This window comes from Cyclospora cayetanensis, unplaced genomic scaffold (assembly GCF_002999335.1).
Source record: "Cyclospora cayetanensis isolate NF1_C8 unplaced genomic scaffold, CcayRef3 CcayRef3_contig_17, whole genome shotgun sequence".
Classification (NCBI taxonomy): domain Eukaryota; phylum Apicomplexa; class Conoidasida; order Eucoccidiorida; family Eimeriidae; genus Cyclospora; species Cyclospora cayetanensis.
Genome location: NW_020312114.1, coordinates 39,573 through 63,763, shown reverse-complemented (window position 1 = coordinate 63,763; position 24,191 = coordinate 39,573). Strand labels below are relative to the sequence as shown.

At 53.7% G+C, this 24,191-nt stretch overlaps 5 protein-coding genes and 1 pseudogene across 5 annotated transcripts; 2 read left to right on the top strand and 4 right to left on the bottom strand.

Annotated features, from left to right (window-relative positions):
- Positions 1–2,022: 2,022 nt before the first annotated feature.
- Positions 2,023–3,042, bottom strand: LOC34617571. Its single transcript, XM_026337181.1, has 2 exons — positions 2,480–3,042; positions 2,023–2,149 (listed from the first exon to the last, which is right to left on the bottom strand). Exons 1-2 carry the CDS (start codon positions 3,040–3,042, stop codon positions 2,023–2,025), a joined length of 690 nt encoding a protein of 229 aa, XP_026192966.1.
- A 135-nt stretch (positions 3,043–3,177) lies between these two features.
- On the top strand, positions 3,178–5,468 carry LOC34617572 (annotated as a pseudogene).
- Positions 5,469–5,752: 284 nt separating this feature from the next.
- Positions 5,753–10,353, bottom strand: LOC113147254 (the record flags this gene model as incomplete). Its single annotated transcript, XM_026337180.1, has 8 exons — positions 10,149–10,353; positions 9,483–9,956; positions 8,631–9,082; positions 8,424–8,594; positions 7,963–8,102; positions 6,987–7,717; positions 6,179–6,528; positions 5,753–6,037 (listed from the first exon to the last, which is right to left on the bottom strand). Coding segments are annotated over exons 1-8 (2,808 nt in total), but the record flags the coding sequence as incomplete, so codon positions are not given.
- Positions 10,354–11,841: 1,488 nt separating this feature from the next.
- Positions 11,842–13,218, bottom strand: LOC34617574 (microtubule-associated protein RP/EB family member 1A). Its single transcript, XM_022730938.2, has 2 exons — positions 12,754–13,218; positions 11,842–12,300 (listed from the first exon to the last, which is right to left on the bottom strand). The coding sequence occupies exons 1-2, from the start codon at positions 13,216–13,218 to the stop codon at positions 11,842–11,844; spliced, it is 924 nt and encodes a 307-aa protein (XP_022589289.2).
- Positions 13,219–17,025: 3,807 nt separating this feature from the next.
- LOC34617575 lies at positions 17,026–19,324 on the top strand. The gene is made up of 3 exons (XM_026337179.1): positions 17,026–18,246; positions 18,916–19,118; positions 19,171–19,324. Exons 1-3 carry the CDS (start codon positions 17,026–17,028, stop codon positions 19,322–19,324), a joined length of 1,578 nt encoding a protein of 525 aa, XP_026192964.1.
- Positions 19,325–20,958: 1,634 nt separating this feature from the next.
- LOC34617576 (putative protein TPRXL) lies at positions 20,959–22,322 on the bottom strand. Its single transcript, XM_026337178.1, has 4 exons — positions 22,229–22,322; positions 21,925–22,175; positions 21,235–21,833; positions 20,959–21,073 (listed from the first exon to the last, which is right to left on the bottom strand). Exons 1-4 carry the CDS (start codon positions 22,320–22,322, stop codon positions 20,959–20,961), a joined length of 1,059 nt encoding a protein of 352 aa, XP_026192963.1.
- Between the last annotated feature and the right edge of the window lie 1,869 nt (positions 22,323–24,191).

Sequence of the window (24,191 nt, the reverse complement as noted above, 5' to 3'; positions counted from 1 at the left end):
GGCGTTCTATTAGCTCTGTATTGATTCTCGAGTTGAGTCTCTTCGTACTGAGACCTTTAACAAAGTATTACATACGGAAGCACCGCGTGGGTCGGCACAACTGTTTCCCGCTCCTTCACTGGCTCTGGGTGCAGTGGGTGTCGATTTTGCCTATAACCCATCTCTGCTTTGGGCAAGGTATTTGGTAATTGACTTTCGTGATTTTCCTTGGCAGCAGTCCGGAAGAACACCTCTGGCGGTAATAGTCCACGCTGTTTCTATAGCTGATGGGGCGGGGTAGGCTAGCCTGCAAGCTGATGTGAATACAGTAGGTATACAGATGGTAGAAAGGCGAGAAGCGTCAGCCAATATAATGTTTAGGGTGAGTGGATAAGGCTGTGCACAGCATAAATGAATGGCGGCCTTAAGTATAGCAAGAACTCGAATATTTCATCAGCCGCTTAAGATGTACCTCGCTTCTTAACCCTAGATAAAGTGAAACGTGTGCTCCGCGTGGCATGTGTATGACTGAGGAAGCACTTCAAAAATAGGTCTTTTAAATTAGGGCAAGTTGTCTGCCTGCAGGAACAATTGCAGTTCAGGCATTCATACACTCCCTTGCTCGTTGGTGAACACCGAGATGAGCGAAAATAGCATACACGGGGCGATCTGAGAAAGCTTTAGCAGGGCAAGCACTCATTTCATAGCCCGAGAGGAATAGAACACTCGTTTGAAAAATGTGTCAAAATATATGAAACAGGCCCACTTTCAATGATTCTTCTGTGGCTTTCTCGTAGTTTAGTTCCTACAATCATTTCAGGATTTCCACGCGCATCTGCAGCAGAGAGATACCCCTGCTTCTTCCCGTGACACGCTTTACACGGCAACGAAGCCTATACATACCCCCTAACAACCCCTTTGCAGTGCTGTCAGATGTAGGCAGGCTATCCTCTAAGTGAGTACTTCAAAAGTGGCCTGTCAGAGTGAGGCTTGTTTGTGTGTGTGTGGGGGGGGGGAGAAAGAGCGAAACAAAAAGCACTGATTTTCTTGGATAGATCGTTAGAAGCACCATGCGCCGAACGATGGTGCCCTCGCCATGGTTTCCGCATAAAGAGCTCCACAGCCACGCATGCTTACTGATGGCCGTGCGCCCTTATCTGGCTTGCTGTTTAGCCGCAGAAGAAAAGCAATGGGGAGAGGCCACCTGTAGCCTCTTCCCTCTACAGGTTCTTGCCCAAGGAAGTCTACCCAACGTCTGGCCCGTGTGCGATTGTTGCGCCGCAGTGCAATTAGGCAGTGCTGTGCGGTGGCTCTTGATGCACCAGGTCAAGTATCTTCTTATTGCACTGCAGTGTATCTACACGGAAACGTCTTCAGGTACACATTTCTCCGTGTCCAGCTAAAGGTTCGCTAAGGACCACCGCCAGCAGCAAGAGGTGTATAGCAACAGCAGCAAGAGCTATCTACAACAGCAGCAAGAGCTATCTACAACAGCAGCAAGAGCTATCTACAACAGCAGCTGCTGGTTAAAAGCATACGGAAAGGTGCAGGCGTACTACAAAAGGTGCAAGCTATGCAAGTAAGGACCTATGGTGCTCCCGCTAACGAATAGCAGTGGCAGTCCACAAGTGCCACCGCAACTGCACGCTGCCGCTCTCCAGCTGCAGCGGCAGGAGGCGTCGCTGCGCTCTCGAGTGGTAGCAGCTGCTGCAGCCCTTGTTGCTGCAACGCGGAAGTATGTAGGAAGCCCTGCCTGCCTACATCAGCAGCAACGTGTTGTTTGTCGTGCCCCTTCCTTTTGCAGCAGCACCGGCATGAGAACTAGGAAGCAGCGCCTGCCTGCCTCTGTGACAGGTAACTGCGAAAGGCTGAAAAAGAGAGCGAGTAGGAATCGGCGAGGAGCCTACTGCGGAGAGAAAACGGGAAGGAGGGGGCACGTGTGAGGGTGGTGGTTCGCGAAAAATGAGCAGGGGGGCCTAATGCTGAGAAGAGACACGGCACAGCCGGAGCCAGCGCGAGACGCATGCAGAGAAGGATGCATTTCTAGTCATTCATTCCGCAGCCGCCGTCACCACGGGTTTCCTCCGGCGCATCATTTCGATGCTGCCTCTGTCCCTGCGCAGAGGCATTCGCCGCATACACAGCGAGGCAGTGGGAAGCTGCTGGCAGACTATGTGGAAGGCGAGCTCAGAGTCTTGTAAACAGGAGCAGCGCGGTAAATGCAGGCACGGGAGAAGCGGTGGCTGCTTCGAGCGAAGGACAGACGGCAACATTAGCCAAAAAGAGGCAAATGCTTCACACATCGTCTTGATGGTGTGATGGGGTATGCTTTTTCTGATGGTGTTCTCTAGCTCTCTCTCCCTCTCTGTTTCTCTCTTGCCCTCTAGCTCTCTCTCCCTCTCTGTTTCTCTCTTGCTCTCTAGCTCTCCCTCTCTCTCTAGCTCTCCCTCTCTCTCTAGCTCTCCCTCTCTCTCGTTCAGTACAGCTTGTGTGTTTTTACTTGGCATGCGTGGTAGTGTCTGCTTCTCGACAGATAACTGCCTCCTTGCCACCCTCCTTGCTGGCGTTTTCCGAGCTCTTGGGGCGTGTCTCGCTTGCAGAGCTTTCTTCCAGATTTCGCTTGAGGAGGACTACCTCAGCATTAAGAGCGTCGATACACTGCCACTGCTTGCCCAAAAGTTTGCCGCACCGCCATACAAAGAGCCACAGCACCAGACAGAACAACTCGATCCACAAATTCCGCTCATGCCGCAGCTGGTAGCTGCTAGATCCTTTCACTACAGCACCGACGTTGCCAGGCATCCCCGCCGCTGCTAAGGCTGCGGCAGTTTCGGGCTTTGCTGCGGCTGCATACACTTCTCGCAGCTTGATGACGGTGAAGCTGAGGCGGATCAGCGAATACAAGCATATGGAAGCGGCAATGCCAATGCGCAGAGGCCCCAGTTGGAGGTGTAGGCAGCAGAGCGATACACACCCCCTATGGACGCGCCTTGTCGGCACGAAAATCAGCAAAGCCGCCAGTAAACCCCCAAAGGGCAAGAAGCAATAGGCGAAATCCTTCATGGTGCTTCCTGCATACAGCTGCTGAAGAGCCGTCCTGGTCTCAGGATTCTGCTGCGCGTCCGTACGTTCTTTCTCCGTATATTGCTGCTGCCGTGTGAGCGATCACACTGGATAAAGCCTCTTCCCTACATCAACATGCATGGATCTGAATGCATGTGGCCGCACGCACCACACACATATATGTATGCATACAAACGCGCAATTCTCCTACTAGTGAACAAGAGACTCCGAAAGCATTACTGCTGCTGCGTCTTATGAGAATTCCTTCCCCCTGCTGGGGTTGAGTCCCCCCGCCGGCAGTCCGCTGCCAGCCACTTATATCTACCGCTGCGACTCCCCCCCCGCGCCTCTAGATGTCCACACAAACGATTCGTGTACACTTCCTCCTTTTCGACTTGGCTTTTCGAGTTCTTTCAGACATTCTTGGGGTCGCTGCTGCGCCTTCGAGAGGATTTTACCGCGGCAGCGGCACCCTCCAGAGCGCGCAGCCGGGTCAAGACTCTCCGGCTGCATGCGCAGCGTCTTGCTGGGCATGCTGCCTAGGAAAGCGGCTAAATGCACTTAGTGTGTCCTACAGAATCCGATCGGGCTCTTCTTCGTGGGCGGCTGCTCGCTTACTTTAGCCCTCCACGAGTCCCTCGCACGGCACTGCTGTGCGTCTAGCGGCTCTCCTGCTGCTGGATCAAAGGCGGCATACGGCCGGTAAAAGTGCCTGAGAATTCCCCTTAGTTTTTGCGGATCGCCTTCTCGCAGACATCGCAGTGCGGAGCCGGCGCCTCTTTGTGTGGGAAGAGTCTTGCTTCGGTCCAGTTTGCGGCAAGCTGCCGCCTGCCTGCTTAACGGGCTAGGTGCATGCTACAGCAAGGTCGCAGCAGCAACGGCATCCGACGAGGCAGCAGCCACTGTCACCGAGGCAGATGATGTCGTAGCATTCCCAGTGACGGCAGAAGAGAGAGAGTCACAGTGTCTCCGCGCATGCAGAAACGCAGAACGCTCCATGAGGATGGACGTCGACGGCCTAGGATATGTAGGGGGTTACGGTAGCGGCAGCAATAGGGGCTTCTTAGGAGGGTCTTGCAGTGGCGGCAGCAGCGAATATTCCAGTTTTGCAGAAGAAGGAGTTCCTGGCTCACACTGTTGGCTCCTACAACGTCTGAGTGATGAGTTGCTTCTTTTAGTGCTGCAGCTGCTGACTCCCCTAGAAGTGGCCGCAGTCGTTCCTTTCGTCTGCAAGCGACTGCGCAGGCTCGCCGAAAGCCCCTACTTGTGGCAAAGGGTGCTGCAGCAGCCATCTCTCGCAAAGGCTAAGGGGGGTGGTAGCTGCAGGAGTGTCTCGAGGCACACGTTTATTGCACAGTGCAAGAAGGAGGTGCAGAGAAGGAAGCTTCGCACGCAGTTGCTGCAGCAGCAGCAGGAGGGGCTGCTTCCCCTCCTGCGGTCGGAAGAACTGCAGACTCATGAAGGAGGCATCCCGAAAAAGCGTAAACTTGAGCACAGCAACGGCGGCAGTGGCGTCGATGAAGCCGTTTTGCAGTTCGCAGAAATGCAGGCAGCCATGCAGCTGCAGCAGCAACAACAGCTGCAGAGCAAGAAGGAGGCGCAGCAGCAGCCTGGCCGTGAATTACAGCAGCAAAGCATGCAGAGATAGGCCCCCGAGCAGCAGGCAGCTGTAGCGGGGGCTGAGGCTCGTGCGGCGGCTGCAGTAAGCGTCTTTCTTTGTGCCAATGTGGCTATCTCAGCGTCTTCTGCGCTTCCCTCGGCAGCAGATACCCTCTTGGGCGGCCCAGCAGCCTCGAGCCATGTCTGTGCAGGCACGCGCTGCAGCGTGATTTTTGCAGGCGATGATGTGTATCGGTGGGCTGAGAGTGGTCAGCTGCACTGGTGCGGCTTGCATTGCACGCGCATGGAAGCGGCTGGAGAATTGGAAAAAAGTGTATGCCCCGTCTCAGGCATCATGTTGGCGGGGTGTCACGCGGCCGTTGCGGCGGCTGCTGCTGAGCAGGATTTGCTGCAAGGAAGGGGGGAAGAGGCTTGCTGCCTGCGGACAGCAGAGGGGGGCGCTTATTGAAGCACGCTGCACTGCTGCAGGAGCAGCAAGCAGCAGCAACCGCTGCAGCCGCCGAAGAGGACGCACAAGCAGACGCTTACGGGGAGGGCGTTGTTGGCGATTCGAAAGAGAATAATTATCAGCGCTTTTATTTGCGGCCACAGGTCCTAAGCCGCATGCCGCGAACGCGGCGTCTCCTCGTCAGGGAAAGTTGTTTTTGTTACGCTGCTTCTCCCGTGTGTATGTGTATGTATATGTTTATGTATATATATATATATATATATATGTGTATGTAACTTTGACCGCAACCCCGAGTAGAGCTTCGTATATATCTGTAATATATAGCGCAGTATGGAACGAACGCATTAGGGATACGTAAGGCCAGCAAGGCCGCAGAAGCAACATTGAAAAAGCCAAATTCCCGTGGCAGCACTGCTTTACGCTGCATGCGGCGGCTGTCTTAGCGCAGTTCGACTCTCCCGCAGCAATCGTAGCGCTCTCTCTCTGTCCTTCGTATAGCTACCCGCGGAGTGAGAGGGCCAGCGGCGGACAGACAGCCGCAGTCACTCATCATCGCCGCGCTTGTAACTTGTAGCGGCAAACTACCTCTTTAAGGTCGCAAAGCTCAATAAATACACCGCGCTGCTGCTCAGCACTCTGTCGCTGCCGCCTTACTGCAGCGACAGCGGCCTCTTGGCATAAAGACACACACAAGGAGGCCGATAGAGGCTCTACCTCTCCCCTCGCTACCTCTGAGGGGTCTTGCCTGCTGTAGCTTACAAGCTCGTGCATCAGCTGCCGCAAGTCTCGCCTCCGGATGGAGGGGCTGCAGCGACCAATGAGACAGCGCTGCAGCAATGCTGCCGCCGCAGCAACTGCGGAAGCGACGTCGCTGCTGCTGCTCCCGCTGCTGCCTTCTAACGTGAAGATCCCGCCGAGGCGGTGAGGCTGCAGCGCATGCGCATGAACCGGCACGTAAAAGGCCACAGATGGAGTGGCATGCGCTGAGCCGCCGCCTTCGCAGCCACAAAGAAGCAGCGTCACACAGCCGTCACAAAGAAGCAAGCACGCGCAAGCAGCAAGCCTTACAACAAGGAGCCTGGAATCAATCCGCGTGGCGTCTCGCGCAGTGGCAAGGAGCAGCACGCCTGCTGCAGCTCGCCTTGACCCTTCCTCTCTGCTAAAGGCCCTACTAAGTGCAATTTCATCAAGCTGCTGCAAAAGCGTTCCTGCGACCTTACTGCTACCATCACTGCTGCAAAGGATGTCGATGTCCTCGATGAGCAGCACCGCAGGGATGCATGAGCGCAAGGAAGCAAAAATTCGCAGCAGCTGCTTATCTGCAGCCGCCACCTCCTTTCGCAGCAAGTCGGCCGCCGACACCCGCACGAAAATAGCGCCCGCAGAATGCGCTATGCAGCCACAGATAAAGGACTTGCCTGCAGCAGAAACAGCGGCATAGCGGTTCTAGTTGTACTGAGGAGAAACAAGGAGAGAGTGAGAGAGAGACACGGCGACAGACTCTCATGACGGCTGGTGACACGGGCCGTTGCAACGTCCAGAAAAGACTACATACATCTATATATATATATACATATATATATATATATAGATGTAGATATATATAGATATACGTATGTAGATGTCCATTGTGTATATTTTACATCTGTATCTATATATATATATATATATATATATATATGTATATAGAGAGATGTAGGGAAGCCAAGCCAGGCCCAGCAATGCAGAAGCCGCTGCGCTAGGGAGTGTCTCATCGAAAATAGGACCAGGTGACGAGCAGCGCGACTGGTAGGCCTAGGAAGCGTTTACGGAAGACGTATTTGGACAGGCGGGAAGATCATCGCACGCATGCTTTACGATGCAGTTGCATCCTTACCAGCCCCTGCAGGTCCCTCCAGAATATACCCCAGTGGAGTTGTCGCAAGCTCAGCATGAGGAAGCGCAGCAGCATCAGAGAGTTGGCGAATTCGACGCTTAAAGGGCTCGATCACTTCGTTTCGCAGCCGCCGCACCAGCAGGCGCTGCCCGATGACGGCTGCCAGACCGAAAGAGGTTCTCAAACGGCAGCTCCCACACCAACACCTCGTCCTGCTGCACTGCCTCCTGCTGCTGAGTTGCTCCCCGTCGCTGCTGCTCTCATCGCTGGCCCTTCCACTCGCATCGCTGCTGCTGCACGTGTCCGAGTATCCGGAGGTGTCGCTGCAGCTTCTGCTGCGGGTATACGTGAAATAAGTGAGCCGTGCAGCGGAGGAGGGAGATCCTGCAGAATTTGCAAAAAGCTCATTGTCTTCCGCATTTTGCGGGCTGGACAGCGGCGGGAATACCCGCTGCACTGCCCCCACGTGCATCAGCCGAACGGCGGATGGGCATACAGAGAGCAACGCCTCTCGGAGATTTGCAGCACTCAACATTCCGTTCTTGTTGCCACTGCATTTGCTGCATTTGCTGCCACTGCACTCGCTGCATGTGTTGTCGCTGCCCTTGCTGCTGCCCTTGCTGCCCGCACCGCCGCTGCGCAGTTGCTGTTGCATGCAGCTGGATACAGCGGCACTCACGAGACAGCGCAGATCAGCTACCGAGAAGCCGCAACTCCATAGGGCTCCCAGGCTGCAGACACAGCGCAAGCAGCAAAAGCTAGTGGCAGTTGCAAGGTGCCAACAGGAGGAGCGTCTCGCTTGGCAGCGGAAGAGTTCAATGCAGCCGCCAGGCCCCCTTCATAACAAGCCACCAATAATGCCCTAGCAGCAGCAGCATTACCACCATCACCACAACTATTGACTGGCCAGAGTGCTGCATGTGCGTAGTAGCACAGAGACAGGCCGAGGTCAGCACGAAAGCCTCAAAAGCCTCACCGTGCCAGCTTCCGGATCTGACGCTCGGTGGCTTTTGCAGCAGGGGCTGCTGCTGCTGCGGAGAACACCCGCCGGAGCAGCAGCTGCAAGATGTCTGCGCGCTGCTCCTCCGACAAGGTACAAGGCAGCGAGAGCACCCCCTCTATGAGGGACGGCTGCAGCATATCCTCCCCCAGAAGCTCTCCGAGACGCTGCCGCAGCGGCAGCAAACCCTTCGTGGAAAGCGCAGCAGGCATGGTGCCAGCAGCGTCCACAGCACTGAACGGCGTAAGCACAAACACCATAAGCCCCTCGCTGCTGCATGCTGCAGCAAAGGAGGACAGCAGCTGCAGCATCACGCTCCGTAACGACACATCCCGCCCCCCCCCTTTGCTGCCGCTGCGGCTGCTGCTGCTCCTGCCTGACAGCTGTTGCTGCAGCTGTCCAAACGACGCAAGGCCCTCCAGCACAACAAACACAGCACCGCCTGCAGAAAGCAGCAAGCTCAACTGGAGACGCGTCAAAGGGGGCTGCGGCAGCTGCTGCTGTTCGCACGAAGGCGGCTCTAACAGACGCCGAAGGGTCTTCCTGAACAAAAGCTGCCGCGCACGAGCTTCTGCAAGCACTGCTGAGAGCTGTTGCTGCAGCGAAAGCTGGACGCATGCAACAGTTTTTGGAGCAGCGTCAGCGGCAGCAGAGGCGGCAGCTTGGCTGCCACGAAGGGCCTCCGCGACACAGCAAAAAAGCCGCGTCGAAGCAACGCTTTGCCCCTCTCGGAGCGCAGGCAATTGCCTCTCCGGCAGCTGCTGAGTGTAGCCGCCTCCGCGAATGAAGCTGCTGCTGCTGCTCGTGCTCCTGCTGCTGCTGCTGATGGGGGGCAGGGAGCGGCTCGCATACAGACTCATGCGGATTATGACCGCGCCGCCGCCATCCGCTGATCCACAAGTCTCGCACGACGATGCTGCTGCTGCTTCTGTTGCTGTTGCTGCTCTTGCTGCTTTCGCTGCTGTTGCTGTCTCCGTTGCTGTTTCTGTTGCTGCATCGCCTTGATCTGCATCCGTAGCAGCAGGGAACCTTTTAGACCGCCGCAGCCAAGGCGCGTGAGCCGCTATGGCGCGACAAAAGTGCCGCACGCCTTGACCTGCACCGCCATTAAAAAACAACAAACCCCCAAAACTCACAGATCTGCAGGAGTGCTTTTTGCAATCCCAAGCGCCTCGCAAAGAAAAACGGATGCAGCAGCAGGAGCAGTTTTTGTAACGAGAAGCAGAACTTAGCACTCTCAACAACAGACGCAGCAGCAGCAGCAGTGGGAAGGGGGAATGTATGCATGTATGTATGTATGGAAGTGTGCATGCAGCATCTCACAAATTTCGACCATCAGTAACACCTACACAACCGCACCGGCCGGTTGTATGTATGTATATAAATCTATGTATATGTGTAATATATATATTTGTATATGTATGTGTGTATGGACACCTGATTGCTATGAGACTTGCCTGGACCACATTCTATGAGAAATCCGTGTGGAGGGGCACGATTAGCCTTGTGAGCAGCACTCGCTGCAGCTGCTGCCGCCGCTAAAGCAGAGGCTTCTGCATCATTTCTGTCCTCAGCACCAGCCTCTTCTCCTGCTAGGCGGGGTGACGTTGCAGCAGCTGCGGCTGCTGCTGCCGCTGCCTCCCTGAAAAACGTGAAGGCGAACGCGTCATGCACATGCTGCAGCAGCTCGCATAGCTGCGTCTCTCTGCCTGCGTGGCAGCAGCTGCAAATATCTTGCAGCCATTGGTGTTGCTGCTGCTGCAGCAGCAACAGATAATCGCCGAACGCCTGGCGATGCAGCAAGGCGGCAGGGTGCGCACAGTATGACGCAGCAAGACCCTCCAGTGCTGCTTCTTCTGCTTGAGCTGCTAATGTTTCCGATGCTAATGTTTCTGATGGCGGTGTTTCTGATGATGGGGATTTTAAAGTGGCTGGTTGGGAAGACGGCGCTGTCTTCAAAACGTCGTCTGCTGCAAAGTCCGTCCAGCACCACTTGTAAGAAGAGCCTGTACGGCCCGCCTTGTTGCTGCTGATGCTAGCATGTTCCTTGTCGCTGCTGTCACTGCTGTTGCTGCTGTCACTGCTGTTGCTGCTGTTGCTGCTGTCACTGCTGTTGCTGCTGTTGCTGCTGTCACTGCTGTCACTGCTGTTGCTGCTGTCACTGCTGTTGCTGCTGTCACCGCTGAGGCAGGGCTTTAGGACGAGCCAGCCGCCATTCCTTGCTGCTGATGCGACTGCTACATTTGGCAGGAAGTCTGTACAGCATGGATGCAGCGAAGAAGGGTGCTTCGACATGTCCTCCGCTGCGGCTTCTGCCCCTGCAGCTTGAGTTCTCGCTATCGGCTCGCCTGGACATGATACACGCATTGTAACGGTGCTCGTTGGGCTTGGGGGTAAATACTGCGGCCGCTGTCGATGCTGAACAGCTGTGGCAACGCACTGCAGCTGCTGTTGCTTGTTGTCGAGTCTTCTTCTCTCAGTGCTTTAGACGAGCAGCAGTAAGCCACACAGCGCACTATTTCGCTGCTGCATGTCTCTGTACGGCCTGTACTTTTTTCGCAAGGAGCTCCCACCACCCACCGGTCCTTGGGAAGCGAAAGGTCAATGCTTCCCATCTGCCGCTGCCTAGAAAGCGCGTAAAGTGCGAGAGGAAAACCCTCTTTTAAAACCCTTTTTTCTAATTTTTAAAGCTTTTTGATGGTGTTCCCGCTCGACCGCGCTTCAAGATCGCGGTCCTCTCGCCCATGCCCTCCCCAGCAGCGCCGCCTCACGCCTTCGCCCCCTTCGAAGTGAGGGGCCCCTCAGCAGGGGGCCCTCCCCCCCCGATCGACCCGAGAACGGCAACGGCTGTAGCCGCACCTGCAGTTTTATAGACGCTTTTTGAAATGCAGATCGTGACTACCTATCAAAAAAGACCCCCATGAACGGTTTTGTGCTTCGCGCAAACTTGCCAAGACACAGGGGGACAGATCCACGGGCACACTGCGGGAGCGAGACACCCTAAACGCAGATCATTGCGCCCGTCTGTCAGTCGCTCCTGCCCCGTAAGAGTGAGTTGAGGTACCCGCGTGTGGCATGCAAGCGTCTTGATTCTCGAATTTGAACTATTTGAACAGAGCCGGCGGCTCACTGCCTCTTGGCGCTTTTCATTCCACAGTGTTGTACACCCAAACGACCGAGACCAAGAAAGCACCACCTACCCCGGCGCCAGGAGTGCCTTCTTTTGAGCGAAGCCTCCATGGGAGGTATCGAGGCGAGAGTCTTCCGATGCGCTGCAACGGGGGAGAGGAGGGAAAGGGGCAGAGAGGGAGAGGGAGGAAGGGGGGAAAGGGCAGTGGTTCAGCACCCTAAGAGCTGTCGAGGCTGCTGTCATTCACTGCGAACGCAGAGGCAGCCGCTTCGCAGTCCGCCCCTGCTGCCGTCATAGCAACAAAAGACATGGCGGCGGTATGCAGCAGAGGCTTTTCAGCCTCTCCGGAAGGACGCGCAAACTGGGAGTCTCACCGATGAGTGCGGGAAAACGCCATTTATCCATGTACTACATACATGCGTTAGCGCATCGTTCAAACTCTTCGTACTCCCTTGGGGCTTTTGAAGAGCCTTTATTTATACAGATCGATATACATAGGATGTATGCGCATGTAGCTACACGCGTGCATGTATGTTAGCGCGGGCCTATGGGCACCCTCTGCACTAGCAAAGGGCAGCAGATGACTGTCAGACGAATGTAACATGCAGAACTGAAATGTTTCACCCGTTCCCTTTTCCCCGGCCCCTTCTTGTGGGCTACTCGCAGTGAGGCTTCCCTCTGCTGCGCCGCCGCGCTTCCTCCTTTTTAACGCCAGTGCGTCTTTTCTAAGCTTCTGGGGTCTCTTCATGGTCTTTCGCATACAGGATCGCCTGTACCTCGGCGACACTCAGCGTCTCCTGCCCGGGAGTAGCGCACAAGATTTCGATTCTCCGGAGTTTGCTGTAATAGAAATCGCGCTCTAGGATGGCTTGCTGAAGCTCGCCTTGCAGAGACGCCACAGCGGCTGCCGTTGCCTCCGCAGAGTCGCCCCTACTACTGCGCTGCTGCTCATGCTGCTGCAGATGCTGCCTTTTCTGCAGAGGGCCGCTGGAGTGGCCCACTGCTGCTGCTCCTGCTGCTGCTGGTTTCTGCTGCTTGTGCAGCACGCTGCACCGATTGAGTGCGTTCGCTGATGCCGTTGGCTTCGCTGCTGCAGTCGAAGAGGCAAACGCTGCAAGAGGCTTCCGGGGGGGTGCTGCCTCGGGGCCCACTGGGGCCCACGCAGGGAAGGGCCCCACCCCCAACTGTAAGAGCGCACACAAACACACAAACACAAACACACGGCACCTGAATACATGCAAAATAGACCATGGCCGGAGGAGGCGTTGGGGGCCAAATGCAACATTTGCACGACCAGAGAATGCCAGTATTTCCACAAAAAAGCGTCTTTCCCCTCATCTTTCCCCTTCTTCCCATCCGTTTTTCCCGCTTCCTCCCTCTATTTCCGCCCCATATTCCCCCCTTCCTCCCTCTGTGCTTCCCCCACTTTTTCGACCCCTCTTTTCCCCCGTCTCCCTCCACACGCTGACGCAGAAGATACGCACGAAAATTGGCAAAAACTGGCCGAAAGCGCGCACGCACAAAGAGACAGCACCGAAGCATCTGTGATGTATAACGCGAACCCCAAGCACCCAAGGCATGAACACGCATCGGCCGTGGGGACCTCTTTTTGCCTGCATAGGGCTCAGTAATCTTACCCGCCTGCGTTCTATTGGATCATACGGAACGTCTGTGGCGTAGACGGAGGCTTGTCGATCGCAGAAGGCTTTAAGCCACTGTAGGAACTCGAGGTTGTCCTGGTACTTGGCCTTTACCAGCCTGCTGACTTCTATGTGCTTGTGCACGTCATGAGCATCAAACGCCGCCTGCAGCAATTTGTAATTCTGCACGAATTCGTATTCGTGCCTTGCAGCCCACTTCACCTTGCTCATGGCGACGCGGCTTCTTGGCCCGAAGAGGCAGTCTAGCGCCTGCAAGTAAACGCAGCCTGATGCGCACTGCTCCACCCGAGAGAGGCTAAGGCCCAAAGTGCTGTTTACCCAGTCCAAAAGCTCCGTGCGGCTGACAAAGAAGGCCCCCTCCATCATGCCCACGCTACTGGGATCTGCATCACGCTGGCAGCCCGCCGAGGAGGGCGCCGGGGAAGCGGTCGTTAGACTCATGGCACGGTATGACAGGAGGCAACTCGTGGGCAGTCACTCCACCGAAGAACGCCTAGGATCAAGGGGAGGGAAGTAGGGAGGGAGAGGGCGGGATTTCCTCGGTTCAATTAAGGTTGTGGGCGGGAGCTTTGGTGCAGGGAATGGAAGAGAGCGCGATAATGTAGGTTTAATATAGATGGAATGACTGAAGGACAAAGATCTGCCCCCAAGAGAAACCGTTTCGGGTGTATAAGCAAACGGCGCACGGTGCAGGTGGAAGGCCCCCCCTCACACTAAGGCGGCCTGGAAGCGGTCGTTGACACTAAAGAGAATCTACATTTACAGTATAGGGCTTCAGGCTAACATGGGCATTGAAAAGAGGGGGCAAAAGGGGCGCTGGGGAGTTGCAGCAGGAATGGGCGGCTGCCGTGGCGACCACCGTGTTCATGCAGGTGGGGTTGCTTGCCTTCGTGGCACTCCAAAAAACTCGCACATAGACGTACGATTTTTAACTACACCATCGTAGTCTGACACGATTTATGAATAGCACAGGAGCTGACCATCGCTTCTCGTAAAAAGGTGCACGGGGAACTCCTCCTGTCGCTCAGTGGACAAACACAGAATCATCTGTCAGGACGGACAGACTTCTGAGGGCCCTTTGCATGAGAGGCAGTCGTGCGTTTACGCCTAGAGGCCGAACAAACAAGCGGACTTCTCTTAGGATAGACGGAAACTTCGGGGGCGTACAACCAGCATGAATTGACATCGGACAGTCCCCCAACGACGACTCACAACACAGGGTCAAGCCAAAACGATCAAAACCTGTAATATGCAATTTGCATGGAGAATCGAAGGCTCGCGTGCTGCAGCTCGTCCCCTCTGGTGTGCTTGCAGCTTAAAGATCTTTGAAGGAACTCGAGGGAGCTGCGCTGTAGTCACCCACGCAGTTTTTCTTCAACTCGTCTCGCTGAACCCCTGAGAAGCCCATCCTAGGGTGTCCTTGTGGAGAGCGACAATCTAATAGACCTTTTTAACTTGAACAGAGCTACAGTCTGCTACTATACAAGCATCCCATCCCCCGGTTGCTCTGTGCAACGCCCCCCCGAAGGTCTCCCTAGGGACACACTTAAGTCAAGACTCAATACACGCTTAATAGAGAGTTCTCAAAGTGTTAAAATCGATACCCCGCTTTTCCTTACTGCTCGCCTTACCGTTACAGACATTAGGCGAAAGAGACAGCTAGGATGCGAGTAGCTGCATCCTTTTAGCACTCCGAGCATTCACGGCTAGCTGAACTTAGCATTTGGCACATACGCACACAACTTTGACTCCTATCATACTAAGCTTGTGCTAGTGTGCGAAACCTGGGACGTAAGACCAGACAAGCCAAGTGGTAAAACCCTTTATATTTCGTAGTTGAATATGACTGGTGTAGTAGATGGTGCCGAGGCTTCGCTTATAACAGGCTCGGGTATGGCTTGATCTTTGTGAATGCTTTCGAGTTGTCGAATTACGAAAAAGCATTGAATCCCTTGCCGCACCTGGCCATCCTCCAGTGAGAGACTCATAATGAAGCCTTGCTGTGGAAACTTGATCAACGAAGTGTGCAGGACTGTCTACCGGCATGTATGCACCGGTCAGCTTGTAGGGGTACCAAGCCTTTACTGCTTAAAGAAGAGCATCTTTCCAACAGTGAGCTTAAAGGCGGGACTTAGTGTAGTGAGCCTGGCTACACTCATACACTTTATGCTACACTAGTCACATTCAACGAAGTAAAACTGCTGAAATTACCGCTTAGTTTCCGGTTGGCATATCCTAATTTATTTTGCAAGGTGCTATTTGACCGATAAAAGGACGTGGTGATGCGTGCATTTTTGCTAGATTACATGTGAAAGTAGCCGTGAATGCTTGGAGTGCTGAGAGGGCACAGTTACAAGCACCCCAGCCGCCCATCCTGCCTCATGTGGGAACTTTAAGGGGCGCGGGCAGGAGAAAGAAGGGAGTTCCCCTGCACCGTCCAGCACTTTATCTTCAGCTTGTATTGAGTCTGGAGCTAAGTGTCTGCGTACAGGCACCATCGATAGAAAGGATTTAGGATTTCGTGCACCGGAGTAGGCCGTGGTCATGGCATGCAACACGCGGAAGGACGCTCCAAGAGTTGTACAGATGGGTCAGCGAGCGAACAAGGCTTGATTCAAGCGGTCTACCCCACGTTTTTCTAATCGCTACTGCAGTAGGCGTTTGTCAAAAAGATTTAGTAAGGCGTAAGGACAATGTAGCGAGGTCGCTGGTGTTGCATAGGGAAACTGACTCCATGCGGCATGTCTGCATACTACGGCAGTGTGCTTCAAGTCACAGCCTGTGACTGTATACACATGTTTCGACTGCTCAGAGGGTGTAGCTTCTTGAGCACTGTGTGCTTTCAAGATGTCAGGCTGGGGCTGAATGGGGTGAGGACGGCGGGATAGGAGACCTCTTGGGGACGATTGGATAGCGGCGGTGTAAAATTTTGAGAGCGTTTCACGGGCTTCAGGTCAGGTGCTCCGTGTGCAGGATGCCCTGATGAGGCACGCGGTACCCGCCATTTTCCTAGTGCACTTTCAGGGATGCACACACCCTGCTTCCCATGTGTGCGGGGGTGCCACAGGTGACTACTAGCAGTTAAGAATAGCCTTTTTGAATTTAAATTGAGGAAACCGACAAGAGAAGAGCGGTTATGAATGAGCGCACCAGGTGCTGAGGAAACGCGGAGGCACTCGTAGTGTTGGATGCAAACACATACAGGAAGCAGACAGACCAAGGAAAGCTTTTGCAAGAGCAGCGAACGGTAAGAGAAATGTTCAAAGCGCTTTTCTGTACTTTCTGTCTACAAGCATAGCAAAATTTCAGAACCCTTCACCCAGACACCAGGCAAAAAATGCAGTGTATCAGGCCGTGCCGGACCAACAGCGGACTGTGGCGTATTAGGGGTGCAATGTGGAGTGACTCTAGGTGAAACTGTGGCAAGAAATAGCCCATTTGATACGTAATAAAATTATACATGATAAAAAACATAAAATTAGGGGGTGTTTCCTCGGGATACCCTTATCCAAGGGGTCATTAGTACGCAAAGGCGTCGGAGCTGTGGCGGGCAGAAGAGCCGCTGAAAGTGGGGCAGCTCTGCAGCAGTCCGAGTCGGTGGCAGGTTTCTTCCTTTTCTCCTCCTTTTTATGTTCTTTTATATTAAGGGACTTCGGACTATCTTGCGGCGGATCCTCCCAGGGCCCTTTGAGTGCAACTCCTCGCAGCATTGCGAGCAGTTTGCGGTAAGAGCAGCAAGGCGCCCCTTTTCACTCATCTCTTTGCCCTCCGCTGCGAGCAGACCGAAGCACCGCTCTGTAGACAGCCGCCGCTTGCGAGCGCTGGGGCTTGGAGCGCCCTTAACATAGCCTCCAGCTGAGTGCTGGTGCTGCTTCATGGGGGCTCGTCTCGCCAGACTGCTTGTTAAACCAAGGGGAAAGGCATTCACAAAGACGCGAATTCGGGGTGCTCTGATTTGCTTCCTGCGTGCCGAGGGCCCTGCATTGACTGCTGCGATAGCAGCAGTACCGGCGTCTTCCGATGCGGCAACGTCGGCGCTTTGCGCGAATTCCTCCTAGAGCTGCCGAGACACCGGACAGGACTCATGCCTCCTCCTGCAGTTGAGGCCTCTAGATTTCAGCCACCTCGGTTCCTTTGCCTCTCGTTCTTCCTTCCCCCAAGCACCAGCAGCCGTGGTGGCGCCCGTAGCCCAGGCGCATGCACTGCTGCCGCAGGAGCGGCTCGACACGGCTGGCTCTAGCGCTCAAGATGGCCCTATCGCGGCTTCTGGAACAGGAGAGACACCCTGTGTTTTTTAGAGGAAATCGGTGGACGTCGAACGATGCGCTGCGTCTCGAGGGGGGCGCTGCCTTCGTGGAAAGGGCTTCAGGGCAGCACCCCGCAGAGCCTCTCCACGCCGCCAACGCGCATGCGGCGGAGGCTAGCGCACCCCCAGCCTCAAGCAGCTCTGCAGAGAGAGAGTTTCTCTTGAGACAGCACCCCCCTTCCCCCCCCGCAAGTGGCGCTGATCTCCCTGCCCCCCCAGAGGCCTCGTTGCCCAAGGCACTCAGCGATGTGCAGGGGACGCCGCCTCTTCTTCTCGAGGCACACAGTTCTGCAGCAACGGCGACTGCAGCAGTGGCAGCAGCGGCAGCGGCAGCGGCGAGTGCAGAAGAGCCAAGCGGGAGTTTCTTGCAGGTGTTGAGCAGTGCGGATGCCTGCGCCTCTTCGGCGGGCAGTATGGGCCTGCGTGTGAGGCAACTGCTGAGCTGGGGAGCGCTAGGCCTCTTGGCAGTCAAAATGGTAATCCGACGGGACCGCTCCAGGCGTCCAAAGCGGGTGCTGCTGCTAGACTTTTTGAGCACAGTCGCCGCATGGCAGCTCCTCGAGCTGTGGCCTCCCTATGAACTGCCTGCTCCCACCGTGGCAAGGGCTTCCGAAGGGTCTTTGGCAGACTCTTGCGACATATACGCGGCTGCGCTTCTTATCGAGGAGCTTTTGTGGCTGTTTACGCTCAAAGTCCTAATGCGACAGGCAGAGAAGCACTTCGGATACAGGCAGGGGGAGTACTTGCTGGAGAGCACCGACTGGGTAGAGCAAGACACAGAGGCACCGGGGGGGGCCTCCCTTGCAGCCTGCAGGAGGCGGATGCCTCTGGCATGGAAACGCAGTGCCTCCAAAAGGCTCCTGCTGCGCTGGGGAATTGACTGGTGTCAATATTTCCAGCAGCTAGTGGTGTTGCTCATTTGCGTCGCAGCGGCTCAGTTGGTCACTCTGCTGCTTTTGCTGCTGCTCGCTGCCCCCCTAGCTCCCATTGTAGCCGCTCCTCTTTGGCTCCTCCATCGAGACAACGCGTCGCTGCGACGCTTTATTGTGGCCTTGGCGTGCCCCATGTGCACAGACCTCGTGCAATTCTGCAGCTTGGACGCCCTCATACGGAGACGCCCTCCCCCGCTGGCACCCGTCGAGGATAGCGACACCATCGGCCTGGTGCCTAGCGAGCTCGATAGCTAGCTAGCTAGCTAAAAACATGCGGGAACGCGCGGCAACCTAACGGGGCTTGGGCCATGGAAAGGCCTCCCTCTCGGCTTCTACTCCGGAATATGAAGAAAAATCGCCGCTGCACAGCCAGCCAGCCGGAGTGGCGTATGTCACAGTAACAGCCACTGCACAGCCCGGAGGAGAGCCTGCATGGCTGGAGCGCTAGACGGATCAGGGGGGGATGGGGGGGGAGGGCGCCACACAAATTTGTGCCACCCAGCCTTAGAGGCGCAGGGAAACAGCAATTTGCAGAGGCTTGAATGCAGAAGGACGGGCCAAGGCTTCATGTCGCGTGAGTGCAGGCGAGCACCACGAGGCTAGCTCGCCGGCTGAAGCGCCCGCTTGGGATCCCTTCAAATGCCTCAAAGAATAGACTGTTTGTGATAACAAAGCTGAACGCAGCTAGAAAGGACAGCGTTGCTCTGTATCCGTACAAATGAATGCCTAGTGACCTTAATGTTCGTAACATAGTGTGGGTAGCATCCCCAGAGATTCTTCTCTCTCTCTCTGAGCTACCTCCCAAAGTGCCCCCATTTTTTACGGCGATAGCGTGTCAGTTTCCGCTTACACATAAAAATACAATGATTGCAAATATGTGGGAGTACATGTGATCCTTAGAATACAGGCGCAAAAAAAGCACCCCGCTTCTCGAGAGAAACTATTTGCAAACACCCACCCGCCAGCCCTGCCCCAACACAGTTCAGAAGGAGATGCAAAGCTGTTCGCCAATCAGTCCGCATGGAAGCCATACCTGTAAGGAAGCGTGCACCGCCGAGATTTCAAGGCAATAGGGCAGACTGCACGGGAACGGTAAAAGCACTGTCCTGTTGAATACAGGACATGCAATATTCAATAACAAAATGAGCATATTAGGCTAATAAGATGCCAAGTTATCGAGCTCGAATGCGTACCACTTGCAAACAAGCTTCGAACCAGCTGGAAGCATCGGAACGGCACTCGAGCTGAATCTGTTCTAATTACTGGAAAGTGTTTGCCCGGAGTCTGGCCTGTTCAAGTAGTATCATGATCCAGAATGCGGCAGACAGACAAACCAAAAAATGAGAGACTTGTTCCCGCCTCGAAAGCAGTGAACAATGAAAATAAAATCCTGCGCTTTGAATCATGGATTACAAACGCAGCGTCACCCGACTTTGCACCTGCCAGCCTCCGGCCAACAATCAGTGCCAACTCGTACTCTTTTAGCATGCAGACATTTTTAGCATCAAGAACTGGCACGTCTTAGAGCAAGCTCCTTCATAACGTAAGCGCTCGCAATTGGGCCGCCAGTCCCTGAATTCAGTGGGGGCAGGCGAGGGAAACTGAATCTCATTTAGGCCAGCACCCTCTTGCTTTCCTAGCATACAGGCTGTCAGTTGCCAGCAAAAAGACAATGGACTACTATGTGAATAGATGTGCTAGCTTCTCGAGTGATTGGACCTGACGCAGCGTGTCATTTCCTCGGGTCTAAGTGCCACCACACCCGGCTATATAAGCTGTTATGTTGCTGCTTAACAGCCTCATCCACCGTGGTTGTTCAGTTGGGAGTGGTCAGGTCCTGCGTATTCAGTTGCCCTGGTATGTGACACGTGACCCCTCTAGTCTTCAAGATTACAGCTGTGTATATATTATTGTGGATGCCATGTGCTTGTGCGAGAATGAACATACGCTTTACAGGTGCAGACAGCCCTAGTGCTCTGCAGTACGGCTACTGATCCTGACACGTGTCTCGTGCGCGATTCCTAAAGCATCTCCATCAATTCGATTTTGGAAGAGAAGCTGTGTGTTGCGGCTTATTAAATCTGAAAGCAAGAAAGCATCCAAGTAGTGCTTCAAACGAGCTTTTGTGGAGTATATCTTGAAGGTGTGCTGGGCAGGGCACTGAATTTCCTGTCAGTACTAACTGTTGTAACACAAAGAGCCGTGCGCATGGCACAAGCAGCGTGGTGAGCTGGATCTCGAATCAGAGTAGGAGGAAAGCACCGAAAGATGAGTGCAAATAAGGATTTGTCGCAAAGCGCGATGAAGGGAAGGGCAAGGGGTGGAGGTTACATAAAGTCGCCAACTAAATTTCTGAGAGTCCTCCTTGTGCAATCCACGGTCAGTTTTATTTCTTGTCTACGTGGGGAAACAGCACTCTGGAAATCTGGAGGCCCAACAACTTTCAAGACACGTCAGGGGCAGTACTGCTGGAGCTGGTGTGTAGTGTTGACTATCTGGGGTTCGCCTAGGGATGCGTGGCACGAGTTGCGTAAGGCTGGTAATGGTAGACGGAGAGGGGCAGAGCATCAACGTGCAAATCACTTAGCTAAGGAAAGTCGTGAGAAAACGGTCGAGCAGGAAAGCAATAAAAACATCACGGAAACTCCTGAACCTCTTGCCTACGATGCAAGAGCAGCGAACTGAGGTTTTACCATTCTTACCTCCATGTTTACATGCAAAATAGGATATCAGAAACGAACTACGCTCGGAAGCAGAGTTACTTTACGATACTGCCGAGCAAACGAAAGCACATGGATGCGGGCGGCAAGCTTTACGATACTGCCGAACACATGAAAGCGCATGGATGCAGGCGGCTTTACGATACTGCCGAACACACGAAAGCACATGGATGCAGGCCGCAAGGAGGTTACAGCCTCCATTTGGCCAGCACGGCGTTTAGATCTAGTAAAAAATAAGCGCAGACGCGCTTACTGCGGCAAGCATTAGAAGCGAAGCTGGGCTAGCCTTGGAAGTGCCGTTAATAATTGAGTCGGAGATCTGAGCCCAAATCTGTTCGCTGTACACCCCAGCAGAACAAGCGCAAAATTCAGAACACTGCGTCAGCACCGGTGTTGAACACTGAAAGCAAAGAAAAACCCCAGGTTTTTTGTCTACATGCAACTCTCCACGTTCTATCTCCCCAGTTGGTGCAGCTTTGACTGCAGAATTTAGACTCACGTAAAAGGTGCTTTGCCATCTTCCAAGGCCGGAGGGCTGACAAGACAAACTACGGCGTTCACGGTCTTAGAATCAGACTCTTGTGCGTTGGACCCCGAAGCTCCGGCAAGTCTTATGACTCTGGCCTGATTTGCATCATCACTAGGGCTGTTTTGCTCATTTGAACTGGGTTCAACACTGTGACCTGCTGCTGCCGCCGATGACACGGGGTTCTTTTCCTCTTGCGACTGATTTTGGGGACTGCTGAGTCCATTACTCACTCCCTGGGAGTTTGGGGTTTGAGAGCCACCCGAACTAGACGGCGGTGTACTAGGTGTTGTGTTCGTGGTTGCGGGGCATTTAACGAATGCACATTCGGCAGTGGGACCGGGCTTCGGGTTGTAAAGAGCAACAAATGACACGGCTTGGCCGTTCTTGTAGATATCGCTTGGACTACTTGAGCTGTAAGAAGGTGGTAGCTGATTGTTAAACAGTGAGAATCCGCTTTTCCAGTAGTCAACTGCCGCAGAGCAGCTGCCTTCTGAACCTGTTTGTACGTGGTAAGCGACAGTGCCCTTTGTGGTGGTCTTCGGGGGATTCGTCTGCGAGTTTGTATTAACCTATGCATAGCGTAGACAGAGGGGAGCTCTTATACGCACGCATTTCACCTACATATTTTACATATGCCACGGACCTTAACTGGAGTTTTACGTGAAGAGGCGCAAAAACAGCCACTGTGACGGGTCGTACCGCAATGAGGTCCGTGCAAAGGTCTTGCAGATATTTTGTGGTTTCTGTTTTTCCCTCTTTTCCCAGGGCGTTCGCTACTTTCGTTTGCTCTGTGCTCGCTGCTGGGGCCTTGAGTTCAGACAGTCCGGCTGCAGTCCTGGGCTCATTCATATCGCTCAGACAGTTCAGCGCACCTGCAGTAGCAGAAATACCCACCACATGCCTAACATCGTCTGCAAATCCTCTCTAGAACTCAAAACGCTACACACACTTAGAATTAGCTTACTTGTTTGTGGACCGTTCTGGCCTGTGCTTGCGCATGTTCCTTGACCACGCAACAGCGCTGCAATACCTACAGCAATAAAAGCGAGGCGAACCATTTCCAGCTTTTATAAAACCTTATCTAGAATAAGGTAAGACAAAAAGGAAAATGCTTATGCATAAAAAAGAATGTGCAATGCGTCATGTACTCTCTCTCCTTTGGATCGTTTTCCTGAGGGTAGGTAGAGGGAGCCTCATGCACTGGGAGAACACTCGTGGATCGGGCACCCCCGGTGTGTCCGGAAGTTCACTACCTTGCACAGCGGCGCACAGACTGCTAGACACCAATACAACCAAATTTCCTGGTTTTTAACTTAATTATTAAAGAAATCCTGCTGATGGGGGTGCCCAGATAATTTGCTGCTGCAAGAGTTCTACGCACCCAGCAGCAGTAGAACTCCCCGTGAAGGTTCGAGCTTAAGGCACTGCTCAATACCAAAGACCAGAGGCTTGCTAACAAGCTCATCCAGTTTCCTCTTGCAGAGGTGAAGAGGTGCGCAGGCTATAAAACGGCCTTATGCATCAACCAAACCGTTCCAGTTTATCCGGGGTTCTGCACAAGGCTCCGCATCCCTGGAAAATTGTTCGAGCCCTTCGTCGTTACACGGTACAAGGAACAGGCAAAACATCGGCTGGCATTATTTTCAATATGCAGAAGATATGCTGCATCATCTAAGTGGCGGACATGTGACCGCATCGAAGCTTATAATGCAGGTTTCCTTTGTCTAGAGACAGTCTTTCTGAGGCTCTGTTTTGTGTATGCAGGAACTTTTGTGCAGCAGAATGCGTTCCATGTCCATGCATCCTTTTTTATGGTCGAAATTTTTGTTCACACAGCCAGGAAGCTCTTTGTGACGACAGCTTCATGGGTGTCTACGTCCCATTGTGGTATACTATGCAGACCTTAGCAACACAGGAGATGTTTCGCTCCCTCTTGTTTAAAGCCTTTTTAGCGAGGCACTTGACTGTGGACTCGGCGAAATATTAATGGGAAGTTATTGAGCATTGACTAGCGGCACTGTGCTAATCTATTCGCTATCCATTCCTAGTTGACTTAAACGAGTGTTGGCTCAAGTCCTAAGGTGCAGCCCGAGCCGGTACCACCAGAATCCAGCCAGAAAAGAAGAATCGATGCGAGCAAAGCTTTTACCAACGCTCTTTTCCTGATGGATTTTTCGAAAGAAAATGTGAAGCATTGAGGAGCTCGTGTGAGAATGCTCCAATCTCAGACAAAGTAAACCGGAAAGGCTTTGTACAGATTTTGCACATACGATTAATTATAGGCGTAGGATTGGGTAGCATCAAGCAAACTGCGCCGCAGAGTTTACGTCGAACCGAATCATGAATATGTACTTGTCGAAGCCGCTAATTGCTGATGCTCTGTGGGCCCTATTCCGCCTAGTTATGCCCAAACGTTTTTTTGCAGCGATCTGCCGCACACGTGGAGCTTCATATTGTGTTCATTCACTCTGGTTCATATCTACGGCACCTGAGAAGTGTATGCGTCACACCGGGGGACCTCCAGTGCAGTGGGCTAGGCTACACTAACACTTCGGAACTTTTTCTGCACTAAATATCTTGAAATGAGAGTAAGCAAGAAATTGACTATTGGTGGTGGCTTCGTATGCATCTTACACTGTTGCGGAGTAGCATTTGTTCGACAAAGCGAGACAGAATAGTGTGTCCGTATGTGCTGAATGCCATGTGGAACTAGATCTGAATGTTCTAAGTGCTCAGAGGGAGCAGCTAGGCGCATCCTTCCTGGTCCTTTCAAATCATATCAAAACGTTAACGGTAGAGGGCAAGGACATGGAGGGGTGCTTTTGGTCTACACTCAATAAGTTTCTAGTAGGCTTGTATTGAGGCTGAAGTCATTACCTGCCTATGGAGAACTTAGCCCGAATGCTCCATCGGCAGGCTTACTGGCA

Excerpts from the sequence above, each read along its gene's own strand:
- LOC34617571 (XM_026337181.1), bottom strand. The coding sequence starts at position 3,042 with ATGAAGGATTTCGCCTATTGCTTCTTGCCCTTTGGGGGTTTACTGGCG. Across the intron at positions 2,150-2,479 it reads GACACTACCACGCATGCCAA|TCTGCCAGCAGCTTCCCACT; the intron begins GTAAAAACACAC and ends CCTTCCACATAG.
- LOC34617574 (XM_022730938.2), bottom strand. The coding sequence starts at position 13,218 with ATGAGTCTAACGACCGCTTCCCCGGCGCCCTCCTCGGCGGGCTGCCAG. Across the intron at positions 12,301-12,753 it reads ATCCAATAGAACGCAGGCGG|TTGGGGGTGGGGCCCTTCCC; the intron begins GTAAGATTACTG and ends GCGCTCTTACAG.
- LOC34617575 (XM_026337179.1), top strand. The coding sequence starts at position 17,026 with ATGGCCCTATCGCGGCTTCTGGAACAGGAGAGACACCCTGTGTTTTTT. Across the intron at positions 18,247-18,915 it reads ATAGCGACACCATCGGCCTG|AATACAGGCGCAAAAAAAGC; the intron begins GTGCCTAGCGAG and ends TGTGATCCTTAG. Across the intron at positions 19,119-19,170 it reads ACGGGAACGGTAAAAGCACT|GCTAATAAGATGCCAAGTTA; the intron begins GTCCTGTTGAAT and ends TGAGCATATTAG.
- LOC34617576 (XM_026337178.1), bottom strand. The coding sequence starts at position 22,322 with ATGGTTCGCCTCGCTTTTATTGCTGTAGGTATTGCAGCGCTGTTGCGT. Across the intron at positions 22,176-22,228 it reads CCAGAACGGTCCACAAACAA|ACGATGTTAGGCATGTGGTG; the intron begins GTAAGCTAATTC and ends GAGGATTTGCAG. Across the intron at positions 21,074-21,234 it reads GATGGCAAAGCACCTTTTAC|CGAACAGATTTGGGCTCAGA; the intron begins GTGAGTCTAAAT and ends TGGGGTGTACAG.